Raw genomic sequence first — 22,520 nt, 5'->3', positions numbered from 1 at the left:
ATACATATATAGTGTTGCGGGGTTATATGTATGTGTATGCATATCTATGCATAGCTTGTGTGCGTTTTGAGAGAGAGAGAGAGAGAGAGAGAGAGAGAGAGTAAAGAGTGATTGTTGTCCAGATTCTCTCACCACGATTGTTTTCCACGGCCACAGAGATGACTAACAGGGTTTCCAAGAGTGCTTTTCCTGCTAAAAATGCACAAATAAAGTTAATCTGTCACTAAAACCGTAAAAACATACTTAAAAACCCGCGTCACTTTAACTAGAACCTATGAAAGCAGTGGAGACGTAAGATAGAAGTGTTGTAGAAAAGGATATTAATCGCGAAACATTAGTAAGGTAATTATAAGAACAAGTGAATACTGTAAATAACTTCTAGTCTTCAGTATTCACAAACCAACACTATAAACAAAGAAAGACGTATTTTTTTAATACATCAACAAACTCGTATATTTATTTCAAATCGTACTAACAATAATAATCAGAGAAACAGCTCCGCCAATCAGAAACGCCCAACGCCTTGACCTCACAAACCGAGTCTATAAATACCCCCCCACCATCCTGACGCAATTATTTGCTGGTTAAACACCGTCGTGGACGCATCCACCTCACTCCTCCAACCCTCCTGGCTCAGTAAGTATTGTATCCGAGTAATTTAAGTGTGCTTACCTGTCATATTAGTTACCTAGAGGTGTTTTAAGGCAAGTAATTAGGTTTTGTAAGGATAATCAGTGGGTATTGCAAGATAGTGTGTTTGGTTATGTTTCTTCGTAATAATTGGTAAAAATAAGGAGAATGAGTTGTTACTTGGTTGTTGAGTGGTTACACGTGTGATATTTGACTACTACTATAGTGTTTTGTGTTTAACTGAGTGAGTGAGCGTGTGTGTGTGTGAGCGAGCGTGCGTGCGTGCGTGTGTGTGTGTGATCGAGCGTGCGTGCGTGTGTGTGTGAGCGAGCGTGCGTGCGTGTGTGAGCGAGCATGTGTGTGAGCGTGCGTGCGTGCGTGTGTGTGAGCGAGCGAGCGAGCTTGTGTGTGTGTGTGAGCGAGCGAGCGTGTATGTGAGTGAGCGAGCGAGCGTGTATGTGAGTGAGCGAGCGTGCGTGTATGTGAGTGAGCGAGCGTGCGTGTATGTGAGTGAGCGAGCGAGTGTGTGTGTGTGTGTGTGTGAGCGAGCGTGTATGTGAGTGAGTGAGCGAGCGAGCGTGTGTGTGTGTGTGTGTGTGTGTGTGTGAGTGAGTGAACGAGCGTTTGAGTGAGTGAGTGAACGAGCGTTTGAGTGAGTGAGTGAGTGAACGAGCTTTTGAGTGAGTGAGTGAGTGAACGAGCTTTTGAGTGAGTGAGTGAGTGAACGAGCTTTTGAGTGAGTGAGTGAACGAGCGTTTGAGTGAGTGAGTGAGTGAACGAGCGTTTGAGTGAGTGAGTGAGTGAACGAGCGTTTGAGTGAGTGAGTGAACGAGCGTTTGAGTGAGTGAGTGAGTGAACGAGCGTTTGAGTGAGTGAGTGAACGAGCGTTTGAGTGAGTGAGTGAGTGAACGAGCGTTTGAGTGAGTGAGTGAACGAGCGTTTGAGTGAGTGAGTGAGTGAACGAGCGTTTGAGTGAGTGAGTGAACGAGCGTTTGAGTGAGTGAGTGAACGAGCGTTTGAGTGAGTGAACGAGCGTTTGAGTGAGTGAGCGAGCGAGCGTTTGTGTGAGTGAGCGAGCGAGCGTTTGTGAGTGAGCGAGCGAGCGTGTGAGTGAGGGAGCGAGCGAGCGTGTGAGTGAGGGAGCGAGCGAGCGTGTGAGTGAGGGAGCGAGCGAGCGAGTGAGGGAGCGAGCGAGTGAGTGAGTTTGCGAGTGTGAGTGAGTGAGTGTGCGAGCGTGTGTGAGTGTGTTGAGTTGAGTTGAGGGAGTGTGTGTGTGTGTGTGTGTGTGTGTGAGATGGTGGCTTGTTTTTTTTTTTTTTTTAGATATATAATTGAACATTGACAAAAAAGTAAGATTAAGAGTTTTCATACAATCTTTCAGTGTGCAAGCCAGGCTGAGCTGTGTGGAAGGTAAATAACCAGTCTGTTGGAGCAAAGGAGTAGCTCTGTAGCTCCATGGCAGAACTGTCCAACCAATTCTATGGAGGAAGATGCACCACAATCCAACCACTTGGAATATATAGACACCAAACTTTATAATGAGGCCAAGAAGGTTAGTTTTCATGATGTATGGACTTTCTTCCTATTTCTTCAACTGATTAGGCTTAAATTTCACCAGAGCATCGTAGTAGTAGTAGTAGTAGTAATAGCTTCCTTTATTTAAGTTGCAGCCTGTGTGTGTGTGTGTGTGTGTGTTATGTTGAGGGATTGTGTGTGTGTGTGTGTGTGTGTGTGTGTGTGTGTGTGTGTGTTGAGGGATTGTTTGTATATGTGTTGTGTTGAGGGGTTGTATTGTGTTGAGGGATTGTGTGTGTGTGTGTGTGTGTGTGTGTGTGTGTGTGTGTGTGTGTGTGTGTGTGTGTGTGATGCTAGGCTTGATACGAAAGGGGGGGGGGTATAACATGACACATCTACCCGCATTATCCAAAAGGGTATAATGTGGACAGATGTACCCTTGTCCCTGGAGGGAAGATCCGAGGAACAAACAGACCGACAGACAGATAGGCAAACAAATATACATACATTATAGTGTTGCATGGTTATATGTATGTGTATGCATATCTGTGTGCATAGTGTGTGTGTGTTTTGAGAGAGAGAGAGAGAGAGAGAGAGAGAGAGAGAGAGAGAGATTCAGATTCAGAACTTTTATTCACAATACATACATACATACATATTATATACCTGCATACATATGTACATATATTGTGAAAGACTGATGTTGCCAAGGGCCAGTCTCGTCACTTAGTGAATTAATTTAATCAATGTCTAAGGTAATCTTTTCAGTTGTCATGTTAAGGGGTAATGGCACAAAAGTTAGGGTGGACCCTTAGTGTCTGGAAGTATGTCTAAAAAGTGAATGGCTAGTTGAGCAAGTGTTGAAGGCACTGCACACTGGTCCCTTTGCTGACACACACGAGGACAGTCTCTTAAATAATGCTGGAGGGTGTGTCTGTCACGCACTCTACACAGGCGACACTGCTTTTGCTCATCGGTCGCTGCGATGCCAAGTTGCCATCCGTACTGGTATCCAAGCCGTATCCTGGGCCTGACAACTTTCATTCTCTTGCTCTCTCCCTGATCTGTTTGACAGGGTCTCACTGCCGCCACCTCTGCATACCACCGGGCGCTGATGCTGTCTCCTGCCTGTGGCTCTTGCTCTTGCCTCCGTCTCTGGAGCACCGTGCTATGTCTTATTTTGCCTTGAAGTTGATGCAAGCTCCGGGGTATGTTGATGGTCACCAATGGGAGGTAGGCGCCTTGCTTGGCCAGCGTGTCAGCCCTCTCATTGTTTGATACAAGAATGCATTCACCACATACCTGACCACTGTACACAAAATACATCAGAAGCAAGGAGTCTGCAAGACACTATTGTTTCACCAGTCATTACAAATTTGCTGGAGCACTCACCACAAATCTAAAACTATGTAAATAAAAACACCATAGGTAAATACATATACACAGTGAAACAGTCCATATCTTGTTTAGTGGCGGGCGACGGCATGTTTTGGACCTGTTGTTTACATTGTGGAATCACTTGTCCGATCGCCGAAACTGAACACGTCAGTGCTGCAGTTTGTATTTATTTTACTTTGCAGTCATGCTTCATAGGCTTTATCAATGTGAATACAATTCCTGGATGTTCCTCATGATGACGGTGCAGCAAGGCGTGGACATTGTCAGGATGATCGGCCCTCACGGACGCCTTGAGGTTGGCTGTCATGTACTTCATTCTGTCAGCCAGTGAAGGTACCTGAGCCTCAGCCCTCAGATTGTCTTGGTCCACTTTGGTGCACCCAGGACATAGCGTAGCGCTTCGTTTTGTATCGTCTCCAGGGCTCTAGCGTCCCTGTCAGTCATGTTGAGAAGAACAGGGCTCGCATAGTCAATCACTGTTCTCACTAGAGTTTTGTACATATGTAGGATCACTCTACGCGACGTCCCCATGCCCCTCCACGACATCGCCTTGATGGCTCTGTTTCTAATGCGGCATTTCTCCCTGAGGTGCTGTATTTCTGCCATGCAGCTGCTGTTTTTTGAAATGGTAACACCAAGGTAGCGGTGCGTGGTGACCCAAGCTATTGACTAACGCTGGAGGTGTAGGTTGACCTGTGGCGCGGTGCGTGTTTTGGCCCTCGCTTTAGTTTTACAGTGCGAGACAGTGAAGCCGATGTCTTCACACCTCGCTGTCATCATGTCAAGGGAGACCTGCATTCTTGCAACAGAGTCCCTTCCAGCCGTTGCTTTGTTTCCTTGAGTTGATGTGGCAGACCGTTTATGGTGGACCGCATGTAATACTCTTGCATCAACTCTTCCCCCTTCCCTGCTGGGTTGGGATGGGTTGGTGGCCGCTTGTATTTTCCACGCACGCAGTTTATTTTCCGCCAAACCTCTGTCATGCTGGTGCCCTGTCCAAGTCCTTCCATAGATTTGAGCCACTTCTCCTCCCTGATGAGGTTGAGCTGTTCCCTCGCGTACGTGGTCCACTCCTGGAGGTTCGTCTTGTCTACCTCGCTCCTGGTCACGCAGTACAGCTTGGTTAGGCGGCGGCTCACCCTAGTCAGGAACTTTACCCGATCATTATAGTACCACAGATACAGTTTGTTGGGGTTGTACTTCTTTTTTCCCGTGAGGGGCATGGAGGCGTTGCTGCAGCGTGGATGGCAGCTGTGAGGTCATCAGCGAAGGTGGGGCACCTGATAGGCTCGATATCAGCTGTTCATGTGGGCGGTGAAGACCCGCCAGTCAGCCTTGTGTGTCGCCTATTTCTTTCTCGGCGAGAAGGCCTCATCGTTGCTCTGCACAGCGATGGGGATGGAGTACCCTTGCGCCCAGTGGTCACTTAAACAATAGTCTTTTGAAGATCTAGGTTTTGTGGCCACTATTTTTCAAAGTACGCAGATATGCATTAGATGGCCCACACACATAAGGACAGTGTTGGTGCATGGAAAAGCTGTCAGGCTACTTGCAAACAGGGAAACATTGCACAGATGATAGCAGCATAAATGAACTTTCATAGCACTACAGAGTTGACCTGTAAACAGAGAAAGTTCTGGTGGAAAGCAACTTTCTTGCCTGGAAAACAGAGGCTGGATGTCCACACAGAGATAGGTTTCCTGTGCACAACCTCCTTCATTCAGAATTTTTGCACTTGCAGAATTTTTTGCTGGCAAATTTTTGGCACTATCAGTTACACAGCAAACACTGAAAAGCAATATTGTTAGTCTCTTGCTATTGCTGTAATAGTAATGTTACATAAAATAATTTAGGGGATGCTTAAGAATATTTTAGTGGGGCTTCAGCCCCCTAAAATAGGCCAAACAACGCCCATGGTCTACGGAGGTCAGAAGATTAATGGCCACTTTCTTCACTATTCTAACTCCTACATAAGTTTCTGAAGGTGTATAAAATAACCAAATAATAAGCAGAATGAATATGGAAATGCGCCATGCTACTGAACGGGTTAATAGTAAAAACACTTAAGAACCAAGCTATAGTTTTGGACTTTGAAAATAGTGGCCACATAACCTATATTTTTAAGACTTGTTTCACTCTTGCATGAGGGAGGTGGATAGAATAGTGGTGACAGTACTGGTGGATATGATATAGGGAGGGGTGAGTGGGTGGGGGGGAAGGGGGTGTATTACAATTCAAGTATTCTTTATTCAACATCCTATATGCAACAGTAAAAATATATTACTCTTTTGATAACTTTTAATGAATAACAATGATAAGAAGTGACCACAATACAAGAAGACTGGCCAGTGTAATGATGGAAGTAGGCAGGTAGTAAGTAATACAGTAGTACTTACATACACACTTATATCTACCATTCACTGTTGGCTTGACTTTATTAGTATTTCTTTCTTCCAATTGTCTGTCTCTTCTCTTCCCTTATTTCTTTCTTCTGTTCCTCTTCCTCCTCCTTCTCTATTTTCAATCCTTCCCTCCTCGCCACCACTGTTTAAGGCCAACTTTCACCTGATATGCAGTTTAGTTATCCTTCATTTAAATGCACATGTATATGTGCATATGTACATCTACATGCACATGTACATTTACATGTGTACGTGACTTTGTTCAGCCATACGTTTGCCCCAAAGAGAGATTTCCATCTCTCACCTAAGTCCACCAAAGCTGGAAGACACTGTATTATCTAATTTGTATGTATGATTTACTGTCTAAATCTTCATGCCACAGTATACCACGACTTTTAAGGTCATGTATATGGTACAGCCTCAAAACATGGACATAAAAGGGAAAATAAGGAGTGTAACTTGGGTGTTTCCATGTATTTTCAATGGGCAGCTGGTACTGTTTTGGGTGTAAGGGGGGGTAGGGGCAGCAGCGGACCAATGGTGCACTGGTTTAACTTTTGTGACGTCATGCCGCCACCTCATATTCAACCTACTTAATTGTGCAGTAGAGCTGAGACAATGATGGTTGGCTGAAGGTAGTGTTACCAGCCCTGCTTAAATTTCTCAAGATTTATCACTGAAAACTTATTGCATATGGTTTAAATTCAAGAATTTGTTATTTTTAATCTTTTGTTCAGATTTTTAGAAATTGTAATTAGAATTTTCAGGTGGAAGCTTCAAAGGTCCATTTGAGCCCAGCAGCAGTAGTATTCATTTTCCCCCTTGATATTCATCGACCCCTTTTGACCCCCTGGATAGTCATCAACCCCTTGGATGGTCCTATCGACCACTATGAGAACCAGATATAGATGGTAAACTTCCAGTGCCTCAGCTGCCTGACATGGCCATTGCTCCCACCCATGCCCCAAATTATCAACTTATCAAGATTGCTAAAACACCATTCTGCAGCTTTTTTTAAGGTGTGCAATAATGTCTATGCACAGTAATGGAGGGGTGTGATAATGGGAGATAGGTGTATATTATTTATTATCATTATTATTCTTTTTTTCTTTTTTTTTTCTTTTACATTATAAACTTTTGTGAATCAGGTGTTTCCCCCTGCCAAGTAGTGTTCATCCTGAGCAGTGAATTTCTTTGCCATGTCATCGGACACCTCCACAGAGGAGAGGTCATCTGCACCAATCTCATCCTCTGTCCTGTGCAGGAGGAAATAATGATGATGCTGTAATGCTGTTACTTAGCCACTCGCATTGCTCCCCTTCAGAACACAAAGCTTGATAGGAGCAGAAAAGCAGCTAACAGTTCACCACTTGTAACAACTATGGTCACTAAACAGACTGACTATCAATGGATCCCTTCCCTTCCTTTGACTGGTTACTAGGCCTCACCAAATATGGAATCTATCACTGATATGGCTGACTCAAGTTAGAACTCACTTGCAAAAGTGATTTCAGACAAGACTCACCTGATGAGGAGATTCACCACATCTTCATTGAGCATCAAACAGTGGTGATCCGTTTCCCACTTGTGATGTTCCCTCAGGACTAGATAGACATTCTGCTCCCTTAAGCTTTCTCTTCCATGGCGTGTGACACACAGCTGGAAGAAAGGGTCATTTGACTACCAGTACCGTAGAAGAATTTTTTCTGATATGTGTTCATAACTTGAAAACTAATATAAATATATATCAAAGTAGAAGTCTTTCTCCCTGGCTAGATTTTCCTTCTTATGGAAAAAAGAAAAAATCTACCACCCACCTGCATGAGTGCCTCCAGTAGTAGCCGGCGAATATTTGGCTCTGGCTCTCTGGTTTTGTCATTGGGCAGATATTGGAGATCAAGAGGTAACTTGTCATTTTCTTCTAAGGTAAAGGTGTCAGGACCAGCAAGAGGCAGCAGGAGGCGTCCAGTCACCTCCACTTCCTCCCCAAGTAGCCATTCATGGCTGGCTGCCCAAAGAATCAAAATTATTGGATATTAGCCATTGGTTATAGAAGTACATCCAAGTTGACTAAGAAGACTAAAGAAATTGAATCATCATTATCTTTATGAATGATTGCAGGATAACCACCCTTAAAATCTTCTATATTCACTTCAATAACTATACACTTCAAGCAATTAATTCTTACAAGCATAATGACAATATTTAGTTAGTAAAATGAATGGCAAGGGAGGTTTCAAAACTTCTTTTCCTTTCATTTTTTTGGCTCTCTTGAACCTGCAAGGGACTGACTGTTTTTTTTTATTTTTCAACTAGCCTTTCTTGCATAAACAAAATTACCCTTAGTCTTCTATATTAATTTCAATAACTATCCATTTCAGAATATTCATTCTTACAAGCATAATGAAAAACACTTAGTTATGGTAGTATGGATTGCAAGCAGTAAGTGTTGTATACCTTTGTCAAAGCAGCAATTATGGAGAGTGGCAACGGCTGCATATCGGCGATCCACAGACTCCTTGCAGGTCACAAAGGGAAGCAGTCGGTTCAGCACAAATCCATTCTTGTCCATGATCAGCCTAGGAGGAGACAGGTTCCATAACTTGATACGTACTTCTTATTTAGAGTATGGCATATCTTATTAGTGAAAGCTTGGCTAACACACACACACACACACACACACACACACACACACACACACACACACACACACACACACACACACACACACACACACACGGCCCGGTAGCTCAGTGGTTAGAGCGCTGGCTTCACAAGCCAGATGACCGGGGTTCGATTCCCCGGCCGGGTGGAGATATTTGGGTGTGTCTCTTTTCATGTGTAGCCCCTGTTCACCTAGCAGTGAGTAGGTACGGGATGTAAATCGAGGAGTTGTGACCTTGTTGTCCCGGTGTGTGGTGTGTGCCTGGTCTCAGACCTATCCCAAGATCGGAAATAATGAGCTCTGAGCTCGTTTCGTAAAGTAACGTCTGGCTGTCTCGTCAGAGACTGCAGCAGATCAAACAGTGAATTACACACACACACTTTCAGTTCCACTTTCTTACATCAAGGTATTTCTCTATTGTCTCTGCCACTTAATCTATTATAATATCTATCTCTCTTACTTTCTGCCGTTTTTCAGCTGAGAAATGTTGGTTATCATGGATGCCAGCCGGTGGAGGTTGGCACCCTTCTTGTTGTAGTCCATCTGGCAGAATATCCGTGTTAGTTCCTCCAGTCTGTTACTGCCAAGATTAAGCTGATCCAGGACTTTCTGGCACAATGCACGTGGTTTGGAGAGGTTGGCCAACACCCCACAGGCCAAGTCAGCATGTGGGTGGTCCTTGTTCTTGATGCACTGCAGCAATGGAAAATAAATGTGATGAGGTAAATCTCACTTATTCTCTTATTTTATCTATTTAAATTTTTTCTATGTAAGGGAAATCTGGACAGGGTAACAAAAACGATTAAACAAAAAGGCTCACTTAGATGCCAGCCCCTTAGCAAGTCTGAGAGTGAGTTAGCCAAAAGAATAGGAAAAATGTCTTCAAACCACCACCTTACATGAATTTGGTAATAGAAAGATAGAAATACAGAAGCTTGAGAGTCCAGATATGTTTTGTATCACTCATATCACCAGTACACTCACCTTTATCATCTCATCCACCACACAAAGCTCCATTAGGTCAAGTAATGCTTTGCATCCTGTTTCCTCTGCTGATAAGTTAATAAGAGTAGTCAAGGCTTCCGATACAGCAGAGGTGTCGGTATTGTGGACAAGCCGAACCACCGCTTTCAGAACATCAGGCCGAGAGGAGAGGAGCTGCAGCCCCTCAGGTGTGCCAGTCAGTTCTGAGGAAGATGACAGATTTTCTTATTTTTCTTTTTTTGGCAGAGGGGTAATGGTCCAGGCAAAAAATAGAAAAACAAATAAATAAATAAATATATAATAAATAAATAAATAAGCAAACAAACAAAAGTGATGAAAAAATAAACAAAGATACATATTAGGAGTGATAAAAATTATACCAGTGGCAATACTGTAACATATCCACTCCCAAAATACTTCACTGCTCAATTACATTAAGGGTAAATATCTAGAACAAGTCCTTCCTCCCTATCATCATCATGAACGTGAAGAACAGTGACTTGCATTACCGCAACATGTAATCATTTCATGTACTACTGAGAAGGGCTGATTCTTGTCTTTAACCACAGTAAGTGAACAAAATATCAATCCAATAATAATCCTAGTTACATGAGGTGACCTACGTGCTACAGAATTGCAGGCAAGAGTCTTGACATCCGCACGAGCCTCAGGTGAAAGAAACTTCACCAGGGAATTCAAGACATCATCCGAGACACTCATCTTGGCTCAGTGTTCAGTGATGACTTCTGAAATGACCAGGACAGGTTGGAGAACAATAGCATAGACAGTCACCATATAAGCAGTCATCCTTCCATCACGGCATTACTAAGTTCACAGGTGTGTATCCAGTATCTTAATTCTATCAACTGCTAATATCTCTCTCTCTCTAAGTTCACGTGTGCATCCAGTATTTTCACTCTGCAGAATCCTAATCCCTCTCTTCTCTCTCTCATCCAGTATCTTCATTTTGCATAATCCTAACTCACTCTCTCTCTCTCTCTCTCTCTCATAAGTTCACGTGTGCATCCAGTATCTAAATTTTGCATAATCCTAACTCACTCACTCTCTCGCAGATTCCACTGAAGTAGCGATAGAGATAGTAAATATATAATAAATAGCCATACACGAGGGATGCGGCTTATCGAACATAGTATCTCCTGCAGGAACATGTGGTTCAGTTCCTCCAGAGTTACCCGTTGTAGACTTTCCACACAGACATATTTTGAAATGAATAATAGTCAGCACAAATCACAGTTTTCTAGTCACATGTCATTTAAGTCTAGAGGCAGAATCAGTCTAAAAATGTCATAAAACACTCAAAAAGCGCCTTGTATCAGCCACTAACGTGTTTGCTGCTGTTGTCTGGGTGGGTTCTAAATCCCTACCTTAAATATCTTTCTTTCTATTCATTGTTCACTGGTTTGTTATTGTTACTATTACTATATATTTTGCGTATCAGTTAATAGATAATATGTAACTAAGGAACAGTGGTAAAGAGAGAAAAAAAAAAAAAAAAAAAACATTGAGCACGTGAGGGTAAGGCAGTTCAAATGGAAATAGTCTCGTAGTGTCCTGAAGTAAATAAATACAGCTGATTTTTGAAGGCCTATCAGAGGAATAGAAGACTCTCACTGCCTTTAATAATAAGAACAGCAGAAGCAATGCGCGTGACGTGATGGCTTAATTGATTGGTGTGGTCAGTCAGTATGCCATGTGGAATAAGGACCTGATGGAAAACCGAATATCCCTCCTAGCGGTGTTTGCCCTGGGTGAGGCAGATTGCTTGTTTCATGTCTTGTGTGCTTCTATTTTTTTTTTTTTGTGGTTAATGCTTGCTATCAGTCCTTGCTGTGGTGGTGCACTAACTGTACCTCACTACTATGATTTTTTTTTATTTCTTCGCGCTCGGCTATTGTTGACTCATTGATATATTTTGAAAATCGGTACATTTTGCCAAAAAAAAAAAAGTGTTAGGTTGGACTAGCTAATTCTTGGTTAGTTTTAGAGTTAAGTTAGCTTGAATTAACTTTGTTTTGGTTTAGTTGGCTGTAGACCAAATTTAGCATTTCATTAAAGCCTAAGGATACAAACAACCATATTAGGCAAAAACGAAGGACCTCTTGTAAATATTTACCGTTTTTGTAAATTATGATTTGGGACTTGATGCAGAAATCCTTAAAGCAGTTATCTGTCACATTACCAGGGATCAATACACCCCAAATAGTTTTCATTAACTATGTTGCTTACACTCTTGTTGTTGCACCAAGATTAACTGAGTAAAGTATATATGGGACTATAGTGCCTACATGTCATCCTCTTTATTCTGAATGCTTCATAGATTTTATTATGTTGCTTTCAGAATCACTGGACCACACAGCTCTTATTTTCTATTTGGTTTTCAGGTGAGCTTTGCAAAATTTTAGGAAGATATGTCTACTGTAAACAAAAGATGCCATGCCCTACTCATAATTTTTCCTGTTTTTCCCAGTGGTTACAGGAGTTTGTGGGTCAGACCAACCAAATGTGTTGTTGATAGTTGTGGATGACCTGCGACCTGTCCTTGGTTGCTATGGTGACTCACTGGCCATCACTCCAAACATAGATGCCCTCGCCCATGATTCCACAGTCTTCACCCGAGCATATGCACAGGTCAGTTGCATGAGGTCTGTAAGTAGGAGGAAGACTGCTGCTGCTATTACTGTTAATGAAATAAAAGATATGCTTGTATAAACAGTGAAGCATTTATTCTGGTACAGTTTACCTAAATGAACTAAGGAAATATGTACAATAATCTTATAATTGGATAATCTTCTGCACATAGACTCAATATGTATTATGATTAGGTATATATATAGCATTTTTATAAGGCTGCAGCTGACTGCCTTGCAAGAAGATAACTTAAAACCATGTGAAAGTAACTGTTACTGCACCAAGCACTGCTAACTGGAACTTTTGCTTCACTCAGTTTCAGTTTTACTTTATTTTCAGCAAGCTCTCTGTGGTCCAAGCCGCACCTCTTTTCTCACCTCACGCCGACCAGACACCACTCGGCTGTATGACGTTCACTCCTACTGGCGGAGACACGCTGGAAACTTCACTTCACTACCTCAATACTTCAAGGAAAATGGCTATCACACTGCTTCAGCTGGCAAGATTTTTCATCCTGGTATATAGATTTTCTAGCACATAAAAAAAAGATCAGAGCTGAAATATAAGTTAAGAAACAATTCACAAACTGCCATTCCTTCAAAACTAAATGATAAAATAATTTCTACAGGTCAAGGTTGATTAAAATTATTAAATGCTTCTGTAGGAAATAAGAGATAGATGATGAAAATGAAGGAAAGTATGAGTATAGAGTACATACCTATACCACATACAACATATGGTAATAAGAATGCACTTGCAGGGATTGTAAGCAACCACAGTGACGACCAACCCTACAGCTGGTCCGAGACACCGTACCACCCCCCAACACAGGCACACAAGCAGGATCCGGTCTGCCTGGGCCCTGATGGCTCCCTCCACACCAGCATATATTGCCCAGTGCAGGTACAACATTCAATATAGGTATAATGATTTGTTATTGTACTATTGTTATATTCTCTCTCTCTCTCTCTCTCTCTCTCTCTCTCTCTCTCTCTCTCTCTCTCTGCATTTCTGTCTTTTTCAGTGGTAGAGAGAGAGAGAGAGATAGAGGTGTTTTAAATGTATAATTGTCTAAATCATCCTGAAGGTGGAGGAACAGCCCGGTGGATCACTGCCGGATATTGAAACCACCCGATACTCTGTGTCGTGGCTCAAGAAGTGGGGCAGGGAGGCGGCAGCACAACCCTTCTTCCTTGCTGTCGGCTATCACAAACCACACATTCCTCTTAAGTTTCCAAAGCAGTTCTTAGGTGTGTGCTTTTGCTTGGCTTGTGTGCATGTGTGTGTGTATGTGTGTGTGTTGTGGGGGATAAAGAAGTCATGACTGGAAGGATAATGTTGCCCTATTCTTTGCATGTTGTACAAGTCACCTCAAAGGGATGGAAAAAGGACGCTAAAGAATTTCTCCCTTTATTTTTCATAACTTCTATCTAAACCATATTACATACTCAATAAAGTTTAAACCATATTACATACTCAATAAAGTTGAAATTTAATGCCTAATTTGGTATTTGACTTAAATTCAACAAACTTCTTGTTATATTGACTTGTGAGAAGCATAGTACTTCTTATTTTTCAGATCTATATCCAATATCATCTGTGCCCTTGGCTCCGAACCGGTGGCTGCCCAAGGGCCTTCCACCTGTGGCCTGGAACCCGTGGAATGACTTGAGGTGGCGTGCGGACATAGCAGCCCTGAACGTCTCCTTTCCCTACGGACCAATGCCTGATTTCTATGCTAGGTGTGTGCACTGTATGTTACTTATACAGTGTTGTTTCATCATCACTTGCTGCTGTGTGTAGGGTGGTTATTTTACCACAAGACGTGACATGAATCATGTTTCTTGTTGGCTTGATGCATTGCTGGATGTTTACATGTAACACGAATTTCTGATGATATTGCTAGAGGTGAAAGTACAGGTATTCTAAGTGTTCATCAGCCATGGATACTCTACTAGCCCATCCAGGCAATGAGAGTGTATATAAAATACTTTCCACTTAGAATAAATTGTACTTTCACCTTAAACAATATCTGCAGAAATTTGTATTACATCCTATATGTAATGTTATCTTATAGTACCTTAATGCATACAATCAGTGGTGGAACTTATTGTCCATGGGACCTATAATGTACACTTGAATAACCTCGACTCACGCAGGACAAGAGTCTGAGCGAACACACATTGTCATTAATGGTGCAAAAGAGGATTTCTAATAAGCATGCAGTGAATTTTATCCACTAAAACTGACATCACAATGGGCCTGGTGGTGCTGGGAAGTGCCTGAACTGGGCTCTCAGCCAGGACAGGCCCTAGTGCAGCTGCACTGGCTGCACTGCCTACAGCTACGCCTCTGCATACAATGTTCACCGTCTTTTACTGGATTTAGTTCATATTTATGTTGTCTGTTCCTGTTGTAAATTTTGGTTTACTCTTATGATTTTGTCTTATTTAGTTTTTCTTGCAATTTTTATTATTGCATTTAATTTGTTCTGTAATCTTATATTGTGCTATCTTTCTTAGAATTTTTGGATTGTCCACTCAATCTGATCAGTTTTGTTTCTCTTACAGGTACATCAGGCAGGGCTACTATGCTGCCACCTCCTATACTGACTCCCTCATTGGTGAACTTTTAGCAACGGTCAACCACTTGTTCCCTGACACCATCATTGCTTTCATTGGCGATCATGGTAAGACCCTTTCTTCCTCTGTTGTGTCGTAGTATACTTTGAATTTTGAAACACATCTGTAAGACAATATTCAGTGAACCATTCCTTCAGTCTGCCATGTAATTGTATATGGTCTTTATATTGGGTTCTTTTAAGTTGTCCATCTTGCTAAAAGCTGAGATTCTAATGTGTGTGTGTGTGTGTGTGTGCGTGTGTGTACAGGATGGTCTCTTGGGGAGCATCAAGAGTGGTCCAAGTTCAGCAATTTTGAAGTGTCTACACAGGTGCCCTTCATCATCAGGAACTGGAGGAGGAGGACTCATAATAACACAGCTGGCCACGGGACATATCATCATCCACAGAGTTTCAATCAGCCTGAATATTCTGGAAATGGTCACTCAGCATATGAACATGTTTCCTCTAGAATGGGATGTGAATCTGTGCCACCAAAATCTGTCAAATGTTCAAAAAGAAAGGCAGTGGAGTACAGTGGTCTAGTAGAACTGGTTGACCTCTTTCCCACTCTGGTTGACCTAGCTGGACTGCCTATTCTCCCACAGTGCCCCAAAGACTCAAGTCAGGTCAGAGTCTGTACAGAAGGAATGAGTCTTAGTCATGTGGTGCAGAGAAGCCTACAGACACTAAACTCAAACACAAAACACAGCACCCACAGAAGCACAAATTCTTGGGATGTTATGACCAATGAAATTTTAATAAATCCTTCAGAGTCCAATAAAGAAAACAGCATTTGGTCTATAGGAAGAGAACACATGGCAGAAACTACAGGGGTCAGGCACAGAGATCACACTGTAGGTAGATCCATGCCCTTGAGTGTGGAAACTAGTAAAGCAGAACCCCAACAAATGCACCAGAAAATAATTGATTTACTGGAAACTGAACGGTATTTTAAACCTGCCACATATGCAGAAAAGAAAGCAGTGTTCAGTCAGTACCCACGGCCTGGACCCACACCTTCCCGCAACCCTGACAGTGACCAGCCACACACACGAGACGTCACCATCATGGGCTACTCGATAAGAACTCATCGCTTCCGCTACACTGCATGGCTGAAGTTTAACAACCAAACGTACAGGCCAGATTACAAACACATAGTAGCAGAGGAGCTTTATGACCACAAGACGGACCCACAAGAGGATCATAATGTGGCAGGGAAGAGATTCTACACCCGACATAAGAGAGAAGTGTACTCCATGCTGGTCAGAGGATGGAGGGAGGCTGTGAGGTATAGCTAGGTGATAGATCTCTCTCTTCACCTGACACTTGTATTTGCTCAAGTGTATGTATGTGTGTGTTTATGCATGTTTGACTCTGTATTATCTCTTATCATTCATTGGATGGTCTTTGCTGGTGCTAATCTGTCTATTCAGTCGATAACAATGAACTTTTAATATCCTCGTGATTTCTTCTAGGTGTACGTAAGTATCTTTAATGGCAAGCCATATGCGTACTTAGTAAAAAAATAAATGAATGTGATTTTATTATCATTATTATTATTTGCTTGAGGGATTTAATTAATTGCTATTTGGTTCCTCTTTGGAATATGTGGAGACTTCAAGTGTGGGGATTTAATATGTTCTATTTCTTCTAACGACTCGGTAATTTTGCTATCGTCTATATTGACTGACCTCATGAATGGTGATGTTCTTAGTGTGGTCCTTCATCTTCCAGTGTTAGGACCATCACCATGAATATTTATATAGGCCACTAAAAATTGCAGTAATGACGAAAAAACTTGTGGCTGGTGCAAAATTCGTAAGTTGTTTCAGCTAGGCAGTCAATCTTTGGGAATTATTGTTTAGCTTGGAAGAAATAAGTTATATAGCAAGTGTTGGTCGATTAAATTGTTTTCAAGTATCTTGGACGATAATGTAGCGAGATAGTAATTGGTTGTAAGGAGTAATATGCATCTTATATTTTATGCACCTGGACGCGTATTTATATTAATTCTGGTTACTATTTGATGATATTCAGCTCCAGAAACACTGGATTAGAATAGTGATGACTGGCCATTGATCTCTTGACATCCATAGATCCTAACGAAAATATCATCTAATCGTAATCATACCCCAAAATCAAGGTAAAAATGCGTCTTAGTACTGAGGGGGTTAAATCCCATACAATTATTTTTTCTCGTGTGTTGTGGACGTCGTCTTTGTAACCCGCATGGCTCCACGTGCATGATTGTCAAGTGCTTCACCACTGGCATCCCTCATTTGCGTGGTCAGTTCTTGCTTATGGTTTCTTGGTTAGAGATAATTTGTATCTTTTTGATTAATTTATTTAATATTTGTGCCTTTTTAAGCGTGGGTTTGTGCTTTGTTTCGTTTATTTCCGTGTTGAGAGAGAGGCCCAGGGAAGATGTAGCAATATTGGGCGACAAGATTCCTATCCTTAAACTTACCATGCTTCATAGCTCCCTACTGACACTCCACAACCTGATATTAAGTCTATTCCAGTTGTCTACTAACATATTCTGAAAGCCCATTCCTTGTCTCTTTAATCCAGCAATAGTTAATCTTGAAACAGTTGCTCCTTGCCCGGTCTTACTAATCAAACGGTATTTTTGTTACAATGATTTAGTATAGATTGGTCGTGAGATAATTGACCATGCACATTATTTTCCTTTTTTTCTTGTGTGGTGCAGGGGGAAGGAAGAAATACTATACAAATCAAAATTTAAACCGAAAACGTCATGAATAACTGAAATGGTAGACTGTTGGTTATTACGTCATTAGTTTCAACGAGAGGTTTCTAAATTTATACACAGCCGTTCTGTAAGTCTTTCCAATGATCGTTGTATCGGTGAAACACAGCTCTTCAAGAATATGATTGTTGGCAGCAGCTTAATGCAACAGTAATAAAGGAAAAATGGTGTTCCGTAGTCTCTCTCTCTCTCTCTCTCTCTCTCTCTCTCTCTCTCTCTCTCTCTCTCTCTCTCTCTCTCTCAGCATGTTTCGTTTTCATCATTTATCAGCATATCCACCTCCTTTGCCTTTAATACCCTACGTTTCTCATTTTAGATTAGATAGCGTCGCTTATTACAAATCCGTGAAACACCAGAGCCGAGACGTTTTTTTTTTTTTTTTTTTTTCATTGATTATTTGAGTTCGTCTTTTATTCGTTTATTCATTCATTACCCTTTACTTCTCTCATTGCTTTCATGCTTTATTTTTACTTTTTTTTTTTCGTTCCTTCACCCCCTCCCCCCTTCTTCTATCTTCCTCGTTTTCTTCCTTGTTTTCTTCTCTATTTTGCATTCCAGACCACTTTATCTCCCGCACCTTCATAAATGCTTCGAACCCAGATTGCGGTCAGAATGGGAGGAAGAGGAAGAGGAGGAGGAGGAGGAGAAAGAGGAGATAGTGATGGGGTGTAGAAGTAATGGGTACGTGATGGAGATAGGCAAGTGGTGATGAGAGGTTACCTAGTGATGGGTATTTGATGTCCCTCATTCCTACACAGTTCGTGGTGGTGAGGATGAGTGATGAGGAAAGACAAGGGAGGGAGATCAATATAATAGAAGGGAGGTGGTAGAACAGGATAGTATGTTGATATAAGTGATAACGAGCGTATTTGCTTTATATTTATTTATTGATAGGATCTAGTTTATTTTTATTTTTTCGAGAATGGTTTAGTAATTTGAGTAAGTCTGGTACAATACTTTAGAAACAAGTGACGAACGCATTCTTACATTTATAATCATTATTAATTAATTTATTTAATTAATTTTTTTTTTTTGTAAATTTTTTTTTTTTTTTTTTTTTTTGTGGTTTGGTAAGAAATGGTAAAGCATGGAAGTTGAGTGTAAATATAAACAATAAGGAACGTATTCTTACATACTATAACGGTAATGGAATTTTTTTAGGTTTTAAAGGAAGGTTTTATTCTATTTTTCGTGATTCCAGCGGTAGTTTGATAAAGTGACGCAGAGAGAGAGAGATGGCGAGGGTGTATGTGTCGGGGTACTCTTTGTGAATGAGGGCGAGGAAAGATTAGTGATACTTTAGAGAACTTTAATCTGACGCCTCGCTGTGATGAAAACATTGACCCAGTGACTCGTTATGCCGCGAGTGGCTTCATGAAACATCACAGAGACCTTCAAATGAACCGATTCTTTCCCGCAGGTCAAGAGAGAGAGAGAGAGAGAGAACTATATTTTGAAATCATATTGCACACCTCTATTTTCTAAAAGGTTCTAGTTAAAGTTACACAGGTTTTCAGGAATGTTTCGCACGGTTACAGTGACAAAGGCTCTAGGCAAAGTTACACGGGGTTTGCAGTAAATGTTTTTACGTTTACGATAGATTAAACAAGAATTCTACGTCATTATCAGGAAAAAAAAAAATCTATTAAAAACCCGGCTAATCAGTTCTATGACGGGAGAGTAAAGCGATTCAAGAGCACAGGACGTGTAAAGATTCAGTCCGCATCACTTTTGCGTCTTGTTATTCAAATTTCAGTGAGGAGAACAAGCAGCAGCAGATTTGTTGGACCTTGAGAGTCTCTTACGAGGAGGAGGAGGACACTGTGGCTATATGAGGAAGGGAGGGGTAATGAGAGGGGAAAAGACGGGTTAGAGTGGAGGTAGTGAGATATGTGGAAGAGGAGGAGGAGGAAGGGGGAAGATGAGCGCCTCCCTCCTCCTTGAAGGTAATGAACACAACACACCTGTCTTGGCAAGGTCGTCTTCTCCTCTTCCTCCTCCTCCTCCTCCTTTTCCTCCTCCTCTTCTTCCACCTTCTTGTTTCACCTCCGCGTCCTTGTTCATATCCACTTTATTTTCTTCCACCTCCTCTTTCTCCTCCACTTTCATGTCTTCCACCACCACCACCATCATCATCACCATCGCCATCGCCATCACTTCCTTCTCCTCCTCCTCTTCTACCTCCTCCTCCTCCTCTATTTCTTCTTTGTATATTTGTAAAGATTTATCATTAAACTTTATAATTCAGCCAGTTTGTTTAATTTATCTATCTATCTATCTCTGTTTATCTATCTATCTATCTGTCTGTCTATCTATTTATTTGTCTATCTATCCACCTACTTATCTACGTTCCTATCTATCTGTAAATCTATATATAAACGTGTGTATGTATGTATGTATGTACCTGTTTGTCTACTCAGCTACCCAAGTAACAAACTTTATGACCCAATCAAGCTGTCATTCTGTTATCGTCGTGCTGTGTGTGTGTGTGTGTGTGTGTGTGTGTGTGTGTGTGTGCGCGCGCGCACTTGTCCCTCATAAAGTGTGAAATTCCAATTACGAGGCTTGTGTTATCGAGAGAGAGAGAGAGAGAGAGAGAGAGAGAGAGAGAGAGAGAGAGAGAGAACAAACAGCAGACTTGTTATTCCTTACGAACTTTTTAATAGAGAAGTAGATTAATGAACATGAAAAAGTAAGAAATAAAAAAGAACTGGAAGAATGGAATAAAGCTGGGAGAAGGTAGAATAGGAATAAAGCAAGGGAAGATACAGAATAAGAAACAGAAAATGAAGGAAAAGAAGATACTGAATAAAGCAAAGGAAAGAACAGAATAAGAAAAGAAGGAAAATGAAAGAAAAGATATTTAAAGAAGGAGGAAAGGAAGAGATGAAAATTGAGAAGTGAGAAGTAGGATGAAGGAATGAAGAGATGGAAGGAAGGAGAAGACGGAGGAGAAAGGAAGGATGAAAGAAGGAAGGAAGGAAGGAAAGACAGTGACATGTTTACGTGGGCGTGCATTTACTGACGGAGGAAGAAAATGTTAGTGCATGGATGCAGTGCTAACACACACACACACACCCACACACAGTTTTTTATTTTTCTCTTTCTCCTCTTCTGTCTCTTTCTTCCTCATTCCTCCTTCCTTTCGTTCATTCGTTCCTATCTATATTCCCTCGTTCCTTCCTTCCCTAGTTCCATCTTTCCTTCAAGCTTTCCTTCCCTCCCTCTCTTCCTTTCACTTCCTGTCGCTCTTATATTTCAAAGCCAAGAAAGTTGTCTATCTATCTATCTATCTGTTTATCTATCTATCTATGCTGCAACACTCTTCTCTCTTCCTTCTCTCAGTTCCTCAAAGGTTTCCAGTTTGGTGAACAGTATACCAAGGAACCTTAAAAATGCCGTGGTTGTTAGGGACTTCAAGGCTGAATTAGGATGCTCGTCTTGTATTCTCACTTCGTTCCCTTAACCTATAATTACTGGACGGTACAAATATGCCCTGAGTTTGCTCCAGGCGTCAGGTGAAGTGTAAAAAATAATGTACGTACCTTTATGAGCTGTCGTGCGAAGGTTCTTGGTGTTCCTGTGGTTGTCTGTGTGTTTTTATGCTTGTTTACGTGTCTCGGGTGATAGGCAAGAGTGGAAAAGAGGGAGAAGTGTCGAAAATTGTGGTTCATTTCGCTCTCTCTTCGTGGAAATGTTCTCCAGGTTGACTTGTTGTGTTTTGGAAGCGGTTTAGAACATGACAACACAAGGAAACAGGGTCCAACTGGCCTACGGGTTTGGGTGATGGCCAAGGAGACAGAATAATCGAAATTGTTATTCTTCTCCTTCCCTAAAAATGATCCTAAAAAATTACAAACGGGTTGACTTGTATAGTTTTTTAATTGATTTTTTAATTGATTTAGAGTAGGACAGGTTAGCTCTTGTGTGATTTAGATGTTGAGGAAAGTAGAAACAAAGAGAAAAATAAAAAATAACTACCATCTCCCCTTGAGATTTGTGTATGATTAGATCCTTTTCTTGACATTAGGAGGTCAGAAGATTAATGGCCAGAGTCTCCGCTATTTTAATTTCTCATGAGTTTCTGAAGCTGTAAAAAATCATCAAATAGTAAGCAGAATGAATATGGAAAAGCGGCATGGTGCTGAAGGGGTTAAATGATAAAATGAAAATCCCAAGTGAGTTGACCAATTTAGTTTTTGGTTTGGATTATCACATACGAACATAAGGAAGTAAGGAAGAATCGAGAAACCAGCTGCCCTACATACGGTGCTTTCCCGACAACATAAAACTTACCAGCTGTCATTTTCATTCATAATTTTATTCGGTCTCTTCTTGAAGCTGTCCAGAGTCTATGCACTTGTCGCATTCTTGCTAACTTTGTTCCACTTATCCACAGCTCTATTAGCGCACCAGTGTTTGCCTTTCTAGTAAAATCTGAGAACCCGATTGATAATTAATTCCTTTGAAAATATTCCTGATTAGAGAGAGCAAAGTGTTTAATCCCTTCAGTGTTATGACGTGTTTTCATATTCACTCCGCTTACTATCTGGTGATTTTATGCAGGTTCAGAAACATATATAGAGGATTCAAATAGTGAAGACTCTGGGCATCAATCTTCTGACCTTCATAGACTCTTCTTAATGTCAGTAAAATCGTCTAATCATATCCCAAACTCAAATAAAAAGATAAATCAACCAATTCTTAATATTTCCTTTTATAAAATCTGCTTTCGTCTCTTTAGTAGTGTGTGCAGAGTCATGAAAACGGCGGAACACACAGTGGTTGTGATGGTCAGGTGCGTGGTGATGACAGCGTGATGATGCATTGAACAAAGCAAAAACGAGGACAAGAAGGGGAACAGAAATGAGAACAGCACCCAGT

General features: G+C 41.4%; 2 protein-coding genes across 5 annotated transcripts; one reads left to right on the top strand and one right to left on the bottom strand.

Annotated features, from left to right (window-relative positions):
* Nucleotides 1-7,014: 7,014 nt before the first annotated feature.
* Nucleotides 7,015-11,122, bottom strand: LOC123515496 (protein HGH1 homolog). 4 transcript variants are annotated; one of them, XM_045274108.1, is made up of 8 exons: nt 10,980-11,122; nt 10,218-10,340; nt 9,595-9,797; nt 9,071-9,303; nt 8,403-8,524; nt 7,763-7,953; nt 7,471-7,604; nt 7,015-7,201 (listed from the first exon to the last, which is right to left on the bottom strand). In XM_045274108.1, the coding sequence occupies exons 2-8, from the start codon at nt 10,312-10,314 to the stop codon at nt 7,090-7,092; spliced, it is 1,092 nt and encodes a 363-aa protein (XP_045130043.1). In that variant the 5' UTR covers nt 10,315-10,340; nt 10,980-11,122; the 3' UTR covers nt 7,015-7,089. The 4 variants fall into 4 exon arrangements, with proteins under 4 accessions (XP_045130043.1, XP_045130042.1, XP_045130041.1 ...); XM_045274107.1 differs by having other exon boundaries at nt 10,658-11,106; XM_045274106.1 differs by having other exon boundaries at nt 10,940-11,106.
* Nucleotides 11,123-11,156: 34 nt separating this feature from the next.
* LOC123515495 (iduronate 2-sulfatase-like) lies at nt 11,157-16,410 on the top strand. Its single transcript, XM_045274105.1, has 8 exons — nt 11,157-11,363; nt 12,083-12,243; nt 12,583-12,760; nt 13,004-13,146; nt 13,331-13,493; nt 13,823-13,985; nt 14,814-14,932; nt 15,134-16,410. The coding sequence occupies exons 1-8, from the start codon at nt 11,306-11,308 to the stop codon at nt 16,162-16,164; spliced, it is 2,016 nt and encodes a 671-aa protein (XP_045130040.1). The 5' UTR covers nt 11,157-11,305; the 3' UTR covers nt 16,165-16,410.
* Nucleotides 16,411-22,520: the final 6,110 nt, after the last annotated feature.

Source organism: Portunus trituberculatus, chromosome 39 (assembly GCF_017591435.1).
Source record: "Portunus trituberculatus isolate SZX2019 chromosome 39, ASM1759143v1, whole genome shotgun sequence".
In the NCBI taxonomy this organism is placed as follows: domain Eukaryota; kingdom Metazoa; phylum Arthropoda; class Malacostraca; order Decapoda; family Portunidae; genus Portunus; species Portunus trituberculatus.
The sequence above is the reverse complement of the archived record's forward strand: the minus strand, read 5'-3'. Positions and strand labels throughout refer to the sequence as shown.